This window comes from Bombus fervidus, chromosome 3, assembly GCF_041682495.2.
Source record: "Bombus fervidus isolate BK054 chromosome 3, iyBomFerv1, whole genome shotgun sequence".
NCBI classification, from domain to species: domain Eukaryota; kingdom Metazoa; phylum Arthropoda; class Insecta; order Hymenoptera; family Apidae; genus Bombus; species Bombus fervidus.
The window spans coordinates 19,250,752-19,265,503 of record NC_091519.1 but is presented as its reverse complement, the minus strand read 5'-3'; the positions used below and the strand labels follow the sequence as shown (position 1 = coordinate 19,265,503).

Below are 14,752 nucleotides of genomic sequence, written 5' to 3'. Positions count from 1 at the left end.
AAGATTTAAACGAAAGATCGCGTTAATATCGTCTATTATTTATATTTAACGTTATCGATAGCGTAATTATTAAGGATAAAAGATGTCTCCTAGAACTTTTGAGCGTATATCGGATCCGCTTATCAGCACGCAATTTAGTCATAGTCGGCATAGACGTAGTAAGAAATGGTAAAGAACGGTCGCGTTTAATGTCGCCACTCATAGAATTTCATCCCCTGTCCGTCCGACCTACATAGTTTCGAAAGGGTATAGAAAACGTACGTTGAGATAAAATTGATTTCGTATCGTATATATATATATATTATAAAGAAGAAAAAGAAGCGAAGATATATCGGTCCCCGACGAGCTTCACCCCGATTAGACATTCTCCCATTTCCCATCGGTTAGGTCATAGAACGCTAGTTACCACATAGTTGTGTAGCTTAAGTACTTAAGTAGCGTGAGTATTAGTGTAATAGAGTAGAAAGTAGTAAAGTGTGGCGGGGTGTGTGTGTTTTGGGGCAGGTTCATCACGGCGTTCTCGCAAGGCATAGAACTGGATATGGATCTGCGCACGTTGCGTGCGATACGCGTGTTGCGACCGCTCAAACTTGTCTCCGGCATACCGAGTGAGTAGCGTTTCAATACAATCGGCCATGAAAATCCAGCCGAATCGAACGAAACGGCCTCTCCGTCATTCTTCTTTTTTTTCTCTATTCTTTTTTTTTCTTTTTTTTTCTCTTTTTTTTCTTATTATCACTCGCTCGTCAGATGTTTTGGCACTTTTCGAACGATCAGTTCGCTTTCGAGTCGCTATTGAAAATAATTTCCAGTCACGAAGAAAATTAAAGTAAAGTACATCGCACGTTCGATTCCGTTCGGTATACGGAGCGAGCTAATTTTTTTCTTAGAAGAAAACACGCGAAAACACGAGGCTCGGTGCTCGAGGAACGCGCATTCTGATTTCCCTCTGCCTCTGCAATTCGGATACTTCGGGGATCGATCGGATCTTCGATTCTTCGAAACGTTTCCATTGATCGATAGCTGCTACGTAGATCCGATTACGAGCGAACCGACGACTAAACGTTTCAGACATAAAGCTCGTAGTTCAGTTGTAGTATTAACGTTATTGCAAGTATATATATTTTTATATCTATATATCTACACGTAGATGCCTTGCAACGTTAGAACGACTATTTTGTTTTACGTAGCACCACCCAAATAGCTATATCTTTTGAGAGTTGTATGCTGTGTCCATGTAACAAGAACGAAGTATCTCAATTGTTTAGCCGCTGTGGATCCTCGTATCGATAATACAAACGCCTTTATTTGAACACGATAGTTTTCGGGAGCTTCGCTTCGGGAAAAAAAAAAAAAAAAAAAAAAAAAATGAAAAAGAAAAAGAAAAGACAGTACGGCACGCACGCTTCCCCGAGCAGCGAGGAAAAGTAAAGAGACGCGAAACGAGTAAAAAGAGAGTAAATAAACGCTTGGTGGGCGCGGTGGTTGGGCCTGAATTACTCCTGTCGAATTTCTTCCAAACAGGTCTCCAGGTGGTGCTCAAGTCTATTATCAAGGCAATGGCGCCGCTTCTGCAGATCGGTCTGCTGGTGCTCTTCGCCATCGTGATATTCGCCATCATCGGGCTCGAATTCTATTCGGGAACCCTGCATAAAACGTGTTACAGCATCAAGGATATCAGTGAGTAAACCGTGTCGAGAGAAGAAGCGTTTCTTTTCTTTCGTTCGATACGTTCGGAAAACAAGAGCCGGAGAGAGAAAGCGATCCGTCTCCGAGTAGACTAGAGTGGTTGACGAATGGAAACGAAGGAAGGAAAGAACGAAGGAGAACCGATCGGTCTGACGTTCACTCTGTTGTAGATGTAATCGTGAAGGAGGGCGAACAGGCGAGCCCGTGTAACACGGACAACAAATCCGAGGCGCCATTCGGGGCCCACGTGTGCAACGCGAACATCTCGACGTGCATGGATCACTGGGAGGGACCAAACTTCGGCATTACCAGCTTCGACAACATCGGATTCGCCATGCTCACTGTCTTCCAGTGCATCACTATGGAGGGCTGGACTGCCATATTGTACTGGGTAAAGCAAGAGATATGTCCTTCAGTGTTAAAAACTCTCTGTCTCTTTCTCTCTCTGTTTCCTATATACGTACATTTCTCTCTTGCGTGTCGTCACGTCGCGCACGTACCCCGAGTCAACGCGTATCAAACGCGCCGATACTTTCTCCGTCATCGCGTTTCTTCGTTCCACGTCGAGTCGACTCCTTTTATTTTCCTATTCGCATCCGTTGTTCGGTTTTTGCCAAATCTCTCTCTCTCTCTCGTTCGGTTCGAAATCGACCGCGAACAAAGACTCGGTTTCGCCAAGGGGAAAACGACCTGGCGTTGCGAGTGGTCGTCGTCGATTCGACGAGTACGTTCCGTTCTCTCTGTCATTTCATTTACCTACCGTATATATGTATACCTTTCTTCCATTGCTTGCCGTCGTTCGCTACTTTTAACACGTCTGTTGAAATTTCTAAATGTGATCGTATATTTCATCCCTTCGTAACGGTCCTTCCACCCTTGTCCGATCATCCCCTTGTCTGTGTGCCCGTGTTTATTCGTCACCCCTTCTTTTCACTTTATATCTGTGTCTGTGCCCTATGACGTCTCGCTTCCGCCCGTTTCATTCTTGTTCGTCGGAACCGAAGAGAAATGCTTGCAGATGTTTTAACAGCTAACACTGACCTACATGTTCACCTTGCTCAGTATAACACTGTCAGTTTCAGCCCTCTTTGCAAATCTTGGTGTTAATTGCATTTCTTTTTGTAAGCTTCGTACTCTGCGCTACCGCAACTCGAAGAACTTCGAACCACGCGATCCTCCGTCAGAGGGTCTTGAATTTCTTCGATTCGGTTCCGCGCACAACGATCGATATCTTTCGTTTCTCGGTACGATGGAAATTCCTTGTCTATGTCTTTTTTTTTTTCTTTCTTTCTTTCTTTCTTATTTGACAAATCGTATCTTACAAATAATACATGCCTGTTGTATGAGAAATGGCACTGCGATATCCATGAAACTGTTGACCGTTGTCTCTTTGTATAGTGTTAATATGTTCTCTCTTCTTTCCTTTTTTTTCTTTTTTTCTTTTTTTTTCTCTCGTTTTCTAATCACTGTCACCTTAAGTGTTGTGTGTAATCGACTAGTCGTGTTACTCGCGATTCGTAACGCTGCACGATGAGCGTACGAATCGACGAGCGTGTACCTTTGAGTTCCGTTCTTACGACTTGACAAGAAATTGGCCTTCGCGACGAGGGAAATTGGTGCAGTTTCTTGCAAAGAAGAGTTAAAAACGAAAGCTTAGATTCCTAGAGATAGATTCGCAGCGAAACAAGAACAAGTGAGAAATGGAAAGGTGGAGGGTGGGGAGGAAGGGAGAAACGAAGGGTTAAGTGTGCCGATGTTTGTATGTCGTATGCCAATTGTTTGGTTTCGATCATCGCGATCGATGCGCGTGACAGCTGCGTGGAATCGGTGACTCGCGCTCGCACACGTAACACGGGCTTCACGTGGCTCTGGTCAAATTTGCAGACAAACGACGCTCTTGGCAGCACGTACAACTGGATTTACTTTATACCATTGATCGTCCTTGGCTCATTCTTCATGCTGAACTTAGTTCTCGGTGTCCTGAGCGGGTGAGTATCTTCATTTTCGATTAACGCGATCCTCGTTTCCGTCTCTCTGATTTACCAAATTTGTCGGTTTTTTTACGAATTTTACGAACACGTAACAAATCCACGGTGAACGTGAAACGTTATTTGCGTGCTTACCGAACTATGTAAAAGAGGATGTTGGTATTTGCACGTGGAAGAAAAACGTCTCGTGGATTCGTCGCGTCGGCGAGAATTCGTTTTTATCCGATGTACGAACGGCTGAACGACTCGGGTCAGGCCGTCGCGGTTCCAACGAAGAACGGCCGATTACGTTTCTTTCTGTTCGTCAGGGAGTTTTCGAACGAAAGAACACGCGTCGAGAGGCGGGCGGCTTATCAGAAAACAAAGAGAAAGCGTCTATTCACGACTGCGTTCAGTGCCTACTTAAAATGGATCACTCAAGCAGGTTTCGAAACGATCGATCTTTCCTTAAGTTTATCGCGCGCTAGCCGTTTACTCGCTGGGTAGACGAGTCGCCAGTAGCAGTAGTAAAGCCAGAGTAACGCGTGGTCGCTAGTAGTACAACCCGTAGTTGTTTGGCCCGATAGACGCCGCGTCGCGGCTAATACGATACGCGTTGCGTAAACGTCTCGAATTGTCCCGTTTATAGAATCCTTGCTAGAACCACTCGCTAGGTTAGAATATATACCGCGATAACTCGGACATTCGCTGGCTAAAGTAACGCGCGCAAAGAAAGAAAAGAGGAAAGGCGTATTTATGTGGAAACGATCCGTTGTTGTACCATGTAACGCTGCTCTATCATCTTTGTAACGCTTGTAGAGAGTTTGCGAAGGAGAGGGAAAAGGTGGAGAACAGGCAATCCTTCCTGAAATTGCGAAGACAGCAGCAGCTCGAGCATGAACTGTACTGTTACCTGAATTGGATCTGCAAAGCAGGTTAGAGAGTCAACAATGCCAGCTACATCGTTTATCGATCGTGCACCCTTTACGGCTAACGTCTTTTTTAGGCTGTAAACTCCTCGTAGCTTTTGTCCTTTTTGTATCAGTCGTTTTACGCATCGTCTAACGATAGGTCGATCCTTTTTCGTTCGACCGAGTTCGCTTTCGTCTTCTTCGTGTGTTCTACCGTATAGAGAGTAAATATACGTTGTTATTTGTAGAGGAGGTAATACTCGCGGAAGAAAGGACCACGGAAGAGGAGAAGAAGCACATATTAGAAGGTTCGTGGGCTGTCTCTCGTTACGAATTACTCTGGTCGACGACAATGTTTAAGCGTATCGAGTGTGAGACAGAGGAGAAAAAAATGTACGTATGTTTGCAGGAAGAAAAAGAGCCGAGGCGAAAAAGAAGAAGCTTGGCAAGAGCAAAAGCACGGACACGGAGGAAGAGGAAGGTGACGACGACCAGGACGACGGTGAGTCGTATTTTTCCCGCTTAACGTTTTACCTCTAACGCGATATTATCTTTGATTGCTCTTCGATCGAAGATCGAAACGTTAATGATCTTTGAAACGATTCAATCTCTAAACGAATTGACCTTTGGTAAACAACCGACCATCGTTCGTGTATCGTTCGTAATTGGATAGAGGACCGTTAAAGAATATTTACGTCTTACGATCATTCTCTGTTCGCATTGGGGAGAAAGCGTCGTTTCGAAACGTTCGCTCGCTTTCTCTTTCATTTCCGAGTCTCCCTCGGCGTTACTTTCTATTTTGCATATTCATGCTCGTCGGCGTTGCGATCGACGCGTTAATAAACCAAAGTCGGATGGTCTCACGAGTAATAAGTTTACGTTTCTTCGCCTTCTCGTTCAAATTCAAACGAGATTCCACGATCGAACGAACGATCGAACGAACGATCGAGAATTGCTCGTGGGACGATCCGACGTTCCTTCTGATTTCTGTTTCGCATCCGATAAAGAGAGACACTTTAATTCCCTCGACCACGGCGACGATCGTTCTAGACACACGCTATCAGATGCTCCTCTTGTTTCAGTGCCTAAGAAAAAACTGAAAGGTAACTACAACCAGACAGTGTTACGATTCGCAAAGAGCAACGTAAACGAGGCTGTATTCGTAACTTGTTTTCGTATCTGTTTCCTCTGTGTTTTTCCTTTCAAAGGTTCTTTCGTTTCACCTATGACGCACGCAACGAACCGTATCGGTACACGCACATACACGCGCTCATCTACACACGTAGCGGACCAACGAGATCGCGATCGTTCGATTCTGATAACGCGCGATTCCGACAATCGTTTCCGAGACACATAATCGACTTTACATCCGCTGCGTATCTCGCACCTTCGCACCGCAAGAATTACCGTCGCGTAGTTAGAGTACATAGTCGTACGCATATGGCAAAAAGACAGAACGGCGGAAAAAGACAGCGTGACGAAGCGAGCGTAATTATCGTAATTGCGTAATTTAGGAGCGGGGCCGCGAACATCGCGATGAATCGTCTCGTATCGGATTCCAGTTGTCTGCGAAATTCTCAACACTCAGAAATTACGACACACACTACGGTGAATCGAGGCGTTTTACCTTCCTTTTTCTAGGAATTGCTTCTGTTGGCTGGTGTAATTGTGTATACTTGTATTTATGTATATTTATACTTACCGATCAGCCTGAGGCATTCGCGAGAATCGTCGATACCTGTCGTTCTTTCCGTTCGTTGATGAGAATTTTTCACGTTTCATCGATATCGATAAAACGACGAGTCGCGAATGTGCCAGGTGAATGTGTATCCACGTGGTCTAGGTACGTCCAGCAGTGGAGGAGTACCAATATCGATGTTTTAGTAGTGTACGGCGAGAAATCTGTTTGACGAAATAGAGCGCCGTAAAAATCTGATTAAGTGGTAGCGTTCGACATCTAGTCGTAGATTAGCTTCACGCATCGTCGGTCCAGAATAAATAGAAACAGCCGCTTGTGTTAGAGTAATCTCTAGAATAGATGTGTGTCTGTCCACTATATATCTGTCCGCTAAACAATCGAAGAAGAAGAAAAAAGGAAAGAATAAGAGTCAAAGATAAACAGGATCTCCCAGACGAACTTGGTAGAACCTATTATCAGCGAGAGTTATAGAAGAAAGTTTGTGGAATCGGATCACGATATCGAATACAACACCGAGTGCCGACAAACTTTTAGCGTTCTGCGATGCAACATTTTTCCGGGAAGTAATTTGTTGTATCGCATTACGATATATATATATTATCGCGAAAGCGTTAGTTAACGCGCTAACGAGATATGACGCGATTGCACGGATAAACTCGATATCTTTGTTGTAGCAAACGAAAAAAGAAAAAAAAAAAAAAAAAAAAAATAAAAAAAAAAATAAAAAAAAAATAGAAAAAGAAAAGACAAGCACGAAGAAAATCGGTCGACTGGTATCGAAGAGATACGAATACGTTGAAATTATTGTTAAAACGATCGATGTACGATTTATAGGGTTTTCGAGGGCTTCCTCGACGAAAGAAAAGGGACCTTGCAAGCAGTTTTGGCTGGCCGAGAGAAGATTCAGGTACTGGATACGAAAGTCTGTAAAATCGCAAAAGTTCTACTGGTTCGTCATCGTTCTTGTGTTCTTCAACACCGTCTGCGTAGCCGTGGAGCATTACGGCCAGCCGCAATGGCTGACCGATTTCCTCTGTAAGTAAACAATTCCGGCAGATCCAAACGATCAGTGCAGGGTAATCTTTTCGTCGAGTAGTTAACTCAGCGACAGTGCCGCCAATTACACACTCTCGCTATTTTTAGCATAGTATAATATTAGTATATGTAGTAGCATGGCATAGCATAGTACAGTACAGTATAGTATAGTATTGTATCGTATTGTATTTTACGGTATGGTATAGTATAGCGTATAAAGTATAATATAGTAGCAATGACGTAATTGGCGCTCATTGCCTCTGAATTAACCGGCAAAAGAATCATTCTGTACGAAGGCAATTTCATTGGTCTCTCCGGTTTGTGAACGGTGTTAAAACGGATGTTGACAGACTTCGCAGAGTTCGTGTTCCTGGCTCTGTTCATGTTGGAGATGTTCATAAAGGTGTACGCGCTCGGTCCTCGCACATACTTCGACTCGAGCTTCAATCGTTTCGACTGCGTGGTCATCTCAGGATCGATCTTCGAAGTGATCTGGTCCGAGGTGAAGTCCGGCTCTTTCGGCCTCTCCGTCCTACGTGCCCTTAGACTCCTGCGAATTTTTAAGGTCACCAAATACTGGAAGAGCCTGAGAAACCTCGTAATATCGCTGCTCAGCTCGATGCGTAGCATCATTTCCCTGCTCTTCCTGCTCTTCCTCTTCATTCTCATATTCGCGCTGCTCGGTATGCAGCTGTTTGGCGGCCAGTTCAACTTCGATTACGGCACGCCGCCCACCAACTTCAACACCTTTCCCATCGCGCTGCTCACTGTCTTCCAAGTAAGTTTCGTTCGACCGCTATCTAACTTGCGTATTTGCTTCGAACGTTCGATCGTAAGGAAAGAGTTACACGAGACATGGTCTTTCCGTCGGCGCAATCTTTAGACGAAACGTTTAGACGAAAGTAGCTTCGATAGATAGATAGAAAGAGAAACGACACGTTTGTCGATGGTATACCACCGTTTGTAATTGGGTATAACTTGGTTGTGTATAACACGCAGATCCTGACCGGAGAAGATTGGAACGAAGTGATGTACCAGGGTATAGAGTCGCAAGGCGGTCACAAGAGGGGCATGATCTACTCGTTGTACTTCATCGTGTTGGTGCTGTTCGGCAACTACACTCTGCTGAACGTATTCTTGGCTATCGCCGTCGACAATCTGGCAAACGCACAGGAGCTGAGCGCCGCCGAGGACGAGGAGGAAGTAGAGGATAAACAGAAGCAGGCGCAGGAACTCGAGAAAGAGATTCAATCTCTGCAGAATCCGAAAGACGGTGGCGCGCCCAAGGTAGAAATCTGCCCTCCGAGCCCCAACCAGAATTTGTAAGTTTCCACTTGGTTTCGACGACGAAATATGGAACGCCGCGCGGTGCGTACGGTAAAACTGTCTTTGAATTTCAGCAAAGACGGAAAAGGTGGTAAACAGTCGTCCGAAGAAGAGAAAAAGCAGGATGAAGACGATGACACGGGACCAAAACCAATGCTGCCATACTCCTCCATGTTTATACTGTCCCCTACGAATCCGTAAGTTGACCGTTCCGTTAACCCGTTTAGATTCGTACGATTGCTATATAAAATACGAAATTCGAAAACGTGTTTGACGACAGCGTAAGAAGAGCCGCCCATTGGGTCGTCAATCTGAGGTACTTCGACTTCTTCATAATGGTGGTGATATCTCTGTCGAGTATCGCGTTGGCCGCCGAAGATCCCGTAAAGGAGAACTCGCCGAGGAACGAAATTCTGAATTACTTCGATTACGCGTTCACCGGTGTCTTCACCGTCGAGATGATACTGAAGATCATCGATCTAGGTATTATCCTTCATCCGGGCTCGTATCTGCGCGAGTTCTGGAACATTATGGACGCGGTGGTTGTGATATGCGCCGCGGTTTCGTTCGCCTTCGACATGACCGGTAGTTCGGCTGGACAAAATCTCTCGACGATCAAGTCGTTGAGAGTGCTCCGTGTACTTAGACCGTTAAAGACGATCAAGAGAGTGCCGAAGCTGAAGGCGGTGTTCGACTGCGTGGTGAACAGTCTTAAAAATGTCATCAACATTCTCATAGTGTATATATTGTTCCAATTCATATTCGCTGTGATCGCGGTGCAGCTGTTCAACGGCAAGTTCTTCTACTGCAACGACGAGAGCAAATATACGGAACAGGATTGCCAGTGAGTATCTCGTTTCTTTTTCCCTTTGCCGGTGAAACCGATCGACCGACATCGAGGTACAGGATTTTATCGTAAAAATTGTCCTCGTCCTTTATCGACGGTTCAAATTCTAAATTCTAATTACGTTTCACTATGCTCTCCTCGCTGTGCCTCGCAGGGGTCAATATTTCGTTTTCGAAGAGGGCGCCCTATTGCCCGAGCCAAGGAAACGAGAGTGGCAGTCGCAGTTTTTTCACTACGACAACGTGATGGCCGCGATGCTGACGTTGTTCGCGGTCCAAACTGGCGAGGGTTGGCCGCAAATCCTGCAGAATTCGATGGCGGCCACGTACGAGGACAAAGGCCCCATTCAAAATTTTCGTATAGAGATGTCCATTTTCTACATCGTCTACTTCATCGTATTTCCATTCTTCTTCGTCAACATCTTCGTGGCCTTGATTATCATCACTTTCCAGGAGCAGGGAGAGGCCGAATTGCAAGACGGCGAAATCGACAAAAATCAGGTTGGTTGGCCGGACTACCGTTAACTACCGGATCTCTGTATCAGACGTATACTAACGAGAGGATGCTGGCTTCGTCTAACGCTAAGAGAAATCGTACACGAACGTACGCGGTAGAAACTAGCGTAGTCGATTCATTCGTTTCTCGTTTCCATTCGTTTCAGAAATCTTGCATAGACTTCACGATACAAGCTCGCCCGTTGGAAAGGTACATGCCGAAAGAACGAAACAGCGTAAAGTACAAAATCTGGAGAATAGTGGTATCGACGCCGTTCGAATATTTTATCATGGGTCTCATCGTATTAAACACAGTACTGCTCATGATGAAGGTAAGCGTCAACGATTAGCTGGTTTGCTGCCCCTCTTTCTCTCCGACAAAACGTCTCGAAGGAGAAGCGTGTAATTAGATTTTCTTGTGGACGTTACGCGCCTGATAACAGCGATAACGCACGACGGAGAAGACCGAATAACGAGCGCCGGAACGAAGCACGCGTTGGTATCCTTTCGTGCGTAGCCGTGTAATTTTACGAACAACCATCGATTCAAGATTTCTTTCCCCTTTCTCTGTACTCGATCTTTTCGCGTTTCGTCGAGTCTTGATCTCGCGTTTGGCAACTTTAACCAATCGAAAAGCAGCCTAACACCGATTCTCGTGGTTTCGAGAGTCGCGAGAACGTATCTATCACTCGTCGTTATCGACAAACGTGCACAATGGAGAGTTCGAGGCAACTGTAAGATATATAACGTTATATCTGTACGAGGACATTGTTGTTCTTGCCTGCCAATTTACTTATTGTTCTCTGTATAATTGTCATCCTTGTACCCACTGATACGTGTACACAGCTGTGTTCAATACTCTTGCGTTTCCCCCTGGAAAACCAAACGCTCCTTCTCTTCTTTCTCCTTCTTTCGTCATTTTCAATCCATTCGGAGCAGACTTTAGTTGAACAATCGTGATTCACGACGTGTCTCGATGCTTTTTACTTTATGCTCTTTCCCGTTCGTTCCAGTATCGGGACACTTTTATTTCCATGCCAGGCATGCGCGAGTGCCTTCGCATCTTCCGGCACGTTGGTCTGTCTCGCTCGTCCATTCAATTTGCAATCGGTTCGTACGACTAAAGCCGATTGGATCTTTCGTGGAACTTTTTCGAATATATCGATCTCTCGTAATCGCGAGCGATCCAATCGGCGTGCTTACTCTCTCTTTCTCTCTGGTTCAAGCGGCCGAATTCGAACGCGTTGAAAAGTAAAGGAAAACGTTTCACGGCACTCGCGCTCTGCTCTGCTCTATCCTGTCCTACCACCTACCTCGGTCTCGCGCGTTTATCCAACGTTTCTTTTCCTTTTCTTTCGATATTTTATTTTCCCTTCGTATATCGTGTTTTTTTTTTTTTCGTTTCACTTTTTTTTAATTTCGTTCGATTTTCATTACGTTCGGTAAAGTTGTGCGTTCCGCGAACGTTTTGTTCTCTCTGTGCCGTTCTTCTTCTACTCCTTGCTCCTCTTTTTATTGCATGCCCGCTGCTGTGTCCTCGTCTTGATAGTAGACGTACTCGAAGATGCGTGGAAAAACCGATATCGAATATCGATGTGTTCCCACGACCACACACACACACCCACACATAAACACGACGTGCGTTCGACTCGTACGCCTTGACAAGCCCATGTTTGAACTGGTGGCGGGGTTCGAAGCGTTGCACAAGTAACTGGCTTGATTCGATCGAAGATCAACGAGAATAGAAAGTACACGGTCGAAATAACGCGAGAGAAAACGCTACGGCATACAACAGCCCTGCACGCGAATTCACTCTCTTTCTCTTGTGCTCTTTTTGCTATTTTTCTCTCGATTCGTTCATTTCGCCTTCGCCTGACGCGCACCGTCTTTGCGCTCTGCGCACCAGCTGTCTCTCGCGTTCCAGCGTTACTCGTTAGAAGGCCGATCGTTGCGAACACAGAGAGATACGCTTCTCGCCTCGACCGATCGCGATTACGTCGCAGACGCAATCGACGAACGAATTAGCGTGGCGAGCAAACTCACGCTCTTTGGTCTTGCAGCGTTCGAACAACGCGATCGTAGAAGTTTTAGAGGACGCACGCGACGCGTGTACGATCGTGCTTAGCGACTCGGCTAGTCGAGTCGATCCACGCGATACAGACATACATCTGCGTATACTTACGCAGTTACCGAGGTCGAATCCACGCCAAAAGTTCGATCGGGTACACAGCATCGCTCGTTTCCTTTCGACTCCTTTTTCGTTTTTGAAAATGCTGCCTGACGATGCGAAACAACATCGATCGATCATTTTCTACACCGTACTGCACATGGTTTTGTGAATGCGAAGCACACACAAGCGACACACGATATTTAAATATCGCGGCCAAGAGAAACGATGATCGTCGTTCTTCTCTGAAATTCTCGTCGGAGCGTCGACTCTGTCGAGTTCGACACGATCGACGAAAGTTAAGGGAAAGAAGGAACGACGAGGCTGGATCTCTTTGCCCAAAGGCACGTATTTGTTCCCGACACGTTCCGCAGCACGTATCGCACACAAGATGTCACATCCGTTGTTCGTTACACACGTACTTACAAAACTGCGTGTCGCATGCTGGCTGCTCGCAAGCGAAACCAACTCGACTGGACTGTGTGTCGAGCAAACCAACCAACACGAGGTCTACCGAATGTGTGTGTGTGTGTTTGTTCCAATACCAAAGAAAAAGACACGTTTCTTGCACGGGGCGCCCGCACGATTCGATCCTTCCAATCCCCTCCTCGAAATCGAACAGACGAAAAGAGGAAAGATTATTTTTAGTACCTCGAACGAAGCGATTCTTTTCGTACACCGTTCGCTTCCTTTCCTTCCAACGAACCACCGTTCTTTTTTCTTTCGATCGTGCCTTAGCTCGCTCTCCATATCTTAATTCCTTTCGGTTCGTCTTTTCGTTTCCTTTCGTCGTTTTTCTTTTCGCCGACTTACGATTCGTTCTTCCTCTAGTTTCTCACGACTCTCTGACTCTCTCTTCCAGCACACCAAACTCTCGTATCGCTCCACTCTAGAAACAAATCCTAACGCGAACGACCGAGAGATACCCGTTTTATAAATCTTTTCGTACGTTCCTACTTGTCGAAAACGTGGAATCGCTGTCTCGATCGCTTTACCTATATCTACAATTGTTACGTGAATCGATAACCAACGCAATTCGCTTTGTTTCAAAAGCCGCGCGAATTCTATGAAATAACGCAATGATTGCAAACTTTACGATCAACGTCGTAGAATCGCGGTTTCGTCCCCTCGGTCGTTGCGTCTCGTCAAACGCGATCGATCATCGCTGGAGCTGTCGATTTGCGATCGATCGCCAATCGATAAGGATATCGCGTAATCGGCCTGTCCTATCGGTACGAAGATTCAATTTTTCGACGTAATTGCATTCTAGAAGACGGAAAGATCGCCATGTCGCGACATCCAGTTTGTACCGGCATAGTCATGTGCACGAGTTAGCTCCACGCTTGATACGGTACCGCCCGCCTAAAGCCATCCCCCTCACTTTACCGTTATAAAAGAGGAAACAATCCCTTTAATGTCACCGTTACCGTACACACCCTGTACGGTCGTACAGAAACACGTATCTAGGTTAACGCTAATATTATACGCCTATGTGTCTCCCTTTTTCTGTCGACTGGAAAGTCCCTCACTATACATATATATCTATATCTATATATCCATCATATATATATACATATACATATATATATATATTGTATGTATATATATATATACACACGTCTTTTATATATTTGTAATACCGTGTCACACCGGGGGAACCGTCCAACGATACGCGACGCTTCGATCGTTGTCGCGATATCCTGAGCCGGAGGATGCTAAATTTATCAACGCGCTAAACTTGGAACAAGTCGATTTCCAGCACGTTCAACGATTCTTCCTCGACTTTACGGCAAAATATGTGCACGTACGTCCGTAGATCGTGTTCGGTAATAAGCGTGTCGATGGACGGATCGCTTGATCATCGAGAAGAGCCCTTTGCCCTTTCTCCTCCGATTCTCCGTCTTTCGCCGTTCCTGCTGTTTTCCGGCAGGCACGAAGAAAGACGAGAAACGGCGAAAGGAGGAAACGGCGGTGGTTATAGAAGCGTGGATTCCCACCGTGTGGCTCGTGGTCGGAATACGCGACAATTCATAGGCTTGTACGTCCGTTTGTCTGTCTCTCTCGGCCGTGTGTTTGTCAGTGTATGCATTGCAGTTCCATCGGCAAAGCGACGCGTACAAGAACGCGCTGAAGTACATGAACATGTGCTTCACGGGGATGTTCACCGTCGAGTGCATACTGAAGATCGCCGCATTCGGCGTCAGGGTAAGCTCCACTATACCAACAAATCCCATCTCCCCTCATCGAACAGATTATCGAAAGAACGTACTCGCTTAGAGTAGCCAGCTCGAGCGTGCGTTCACGCTTCGAGCGGTATTTTCCCTCGAAAAATGATGCCTGCGACTCTGTCTTTGTCGTATCCGTCGTTCCGCGTTGACGATGTTCGCACGATTAAAAAAAAAAAAAGAAACGACCAAACTCGAGTCGTTACTAAATTTGAGAAGATGGTCGCAGAATCAGTTTTCGAAGTAGACTGGTAAGTTTCGCTTGTTATAGTGCAATTAGAGCTTTTTTTTTCTCTTGGAAGAATAGGTAGTATCTTGTCTACTCGAGTACTCGAAAATATCCGTGTATCGCAAGGATACGTGTATGTACGAGTGTGATAGATCACTACTTA

The 14,752-nt window shown here is 45.6% G+C and overlaps 1 protein-coding gene across 31 annotated transcripts in view; it reads left to right on the top strand.

The window, feature by feature from the left end:
• Cac (calcium voltage-gated channel subunit cacophony) overlaps nt 1–14,752 on the top strand; it is a 99,786-nt gene that overhangs the window by 63,647 nt on the left and 21,387 nt on the right. For 22 of the 31 annotated variants that reach the window (XR_011799508.1, XM_072000568.1, XM_072000569.1 and 19 more), the window contains 15 exons: nt 505–608; nt 1,525–1,680; nt 1,860–2,080; nt 3,574–3,677; nt 4,476–4,591; nt 4,816–4,875; nt 4,977–5,069; nt 7,101–7,301; nt 7,652–8,079; nt 8,301–8,623; nt 8,702–8,824; nt 8,908–9,471; nt 9,629–9,974; nt 10,136–10,300; nt 14,230–14,340. Coding sequence is in view for 30 of the 31 variants with exons in the window: in XM_072000568.1 (XP_071856669.1) it covers nt 505–608; nt 1,525–1,680; nt 1,860–2,080; nt 3,574–3,677; nt 4,476–4,591; nt 4,816–4,875; nt 4,977–5,069; nt 7,101–7,301; nt 7,652–8,079; nt 8,301–8,623; nt 8,702–8,824; nt 8,908–9,471; nt 9,629–9,974; nt 10,136–10,300; nt 14,230–14,340 (3,115 nt within the window). In the remaining variant the exon portion in view is untranslated. Of the gene's footprint in view, nt 1–504; nt 609–1,524; nt 1,681–1,859; nt 2,081–3,573; nt 3,678–3,985; nt 4,102–4,475; nt 4,592–4,815; nt 4,876–4,976; nt 5,070–7,100; nt 7,302–7,651; nt 8,080–8,300; nt 8,624–8,701; nt 8,825–8,907; nt 9,472–9,628; nt 9,975–10,135; nt 10,301–14,229; nt 14,341–14,752 lie in introns of all 31 variants that reach the window. The other 9 variants (XM_072000579.1, XM_072000575.1, XM_072000570.1 and 6 more) reach the window with 3 other exon arrangements.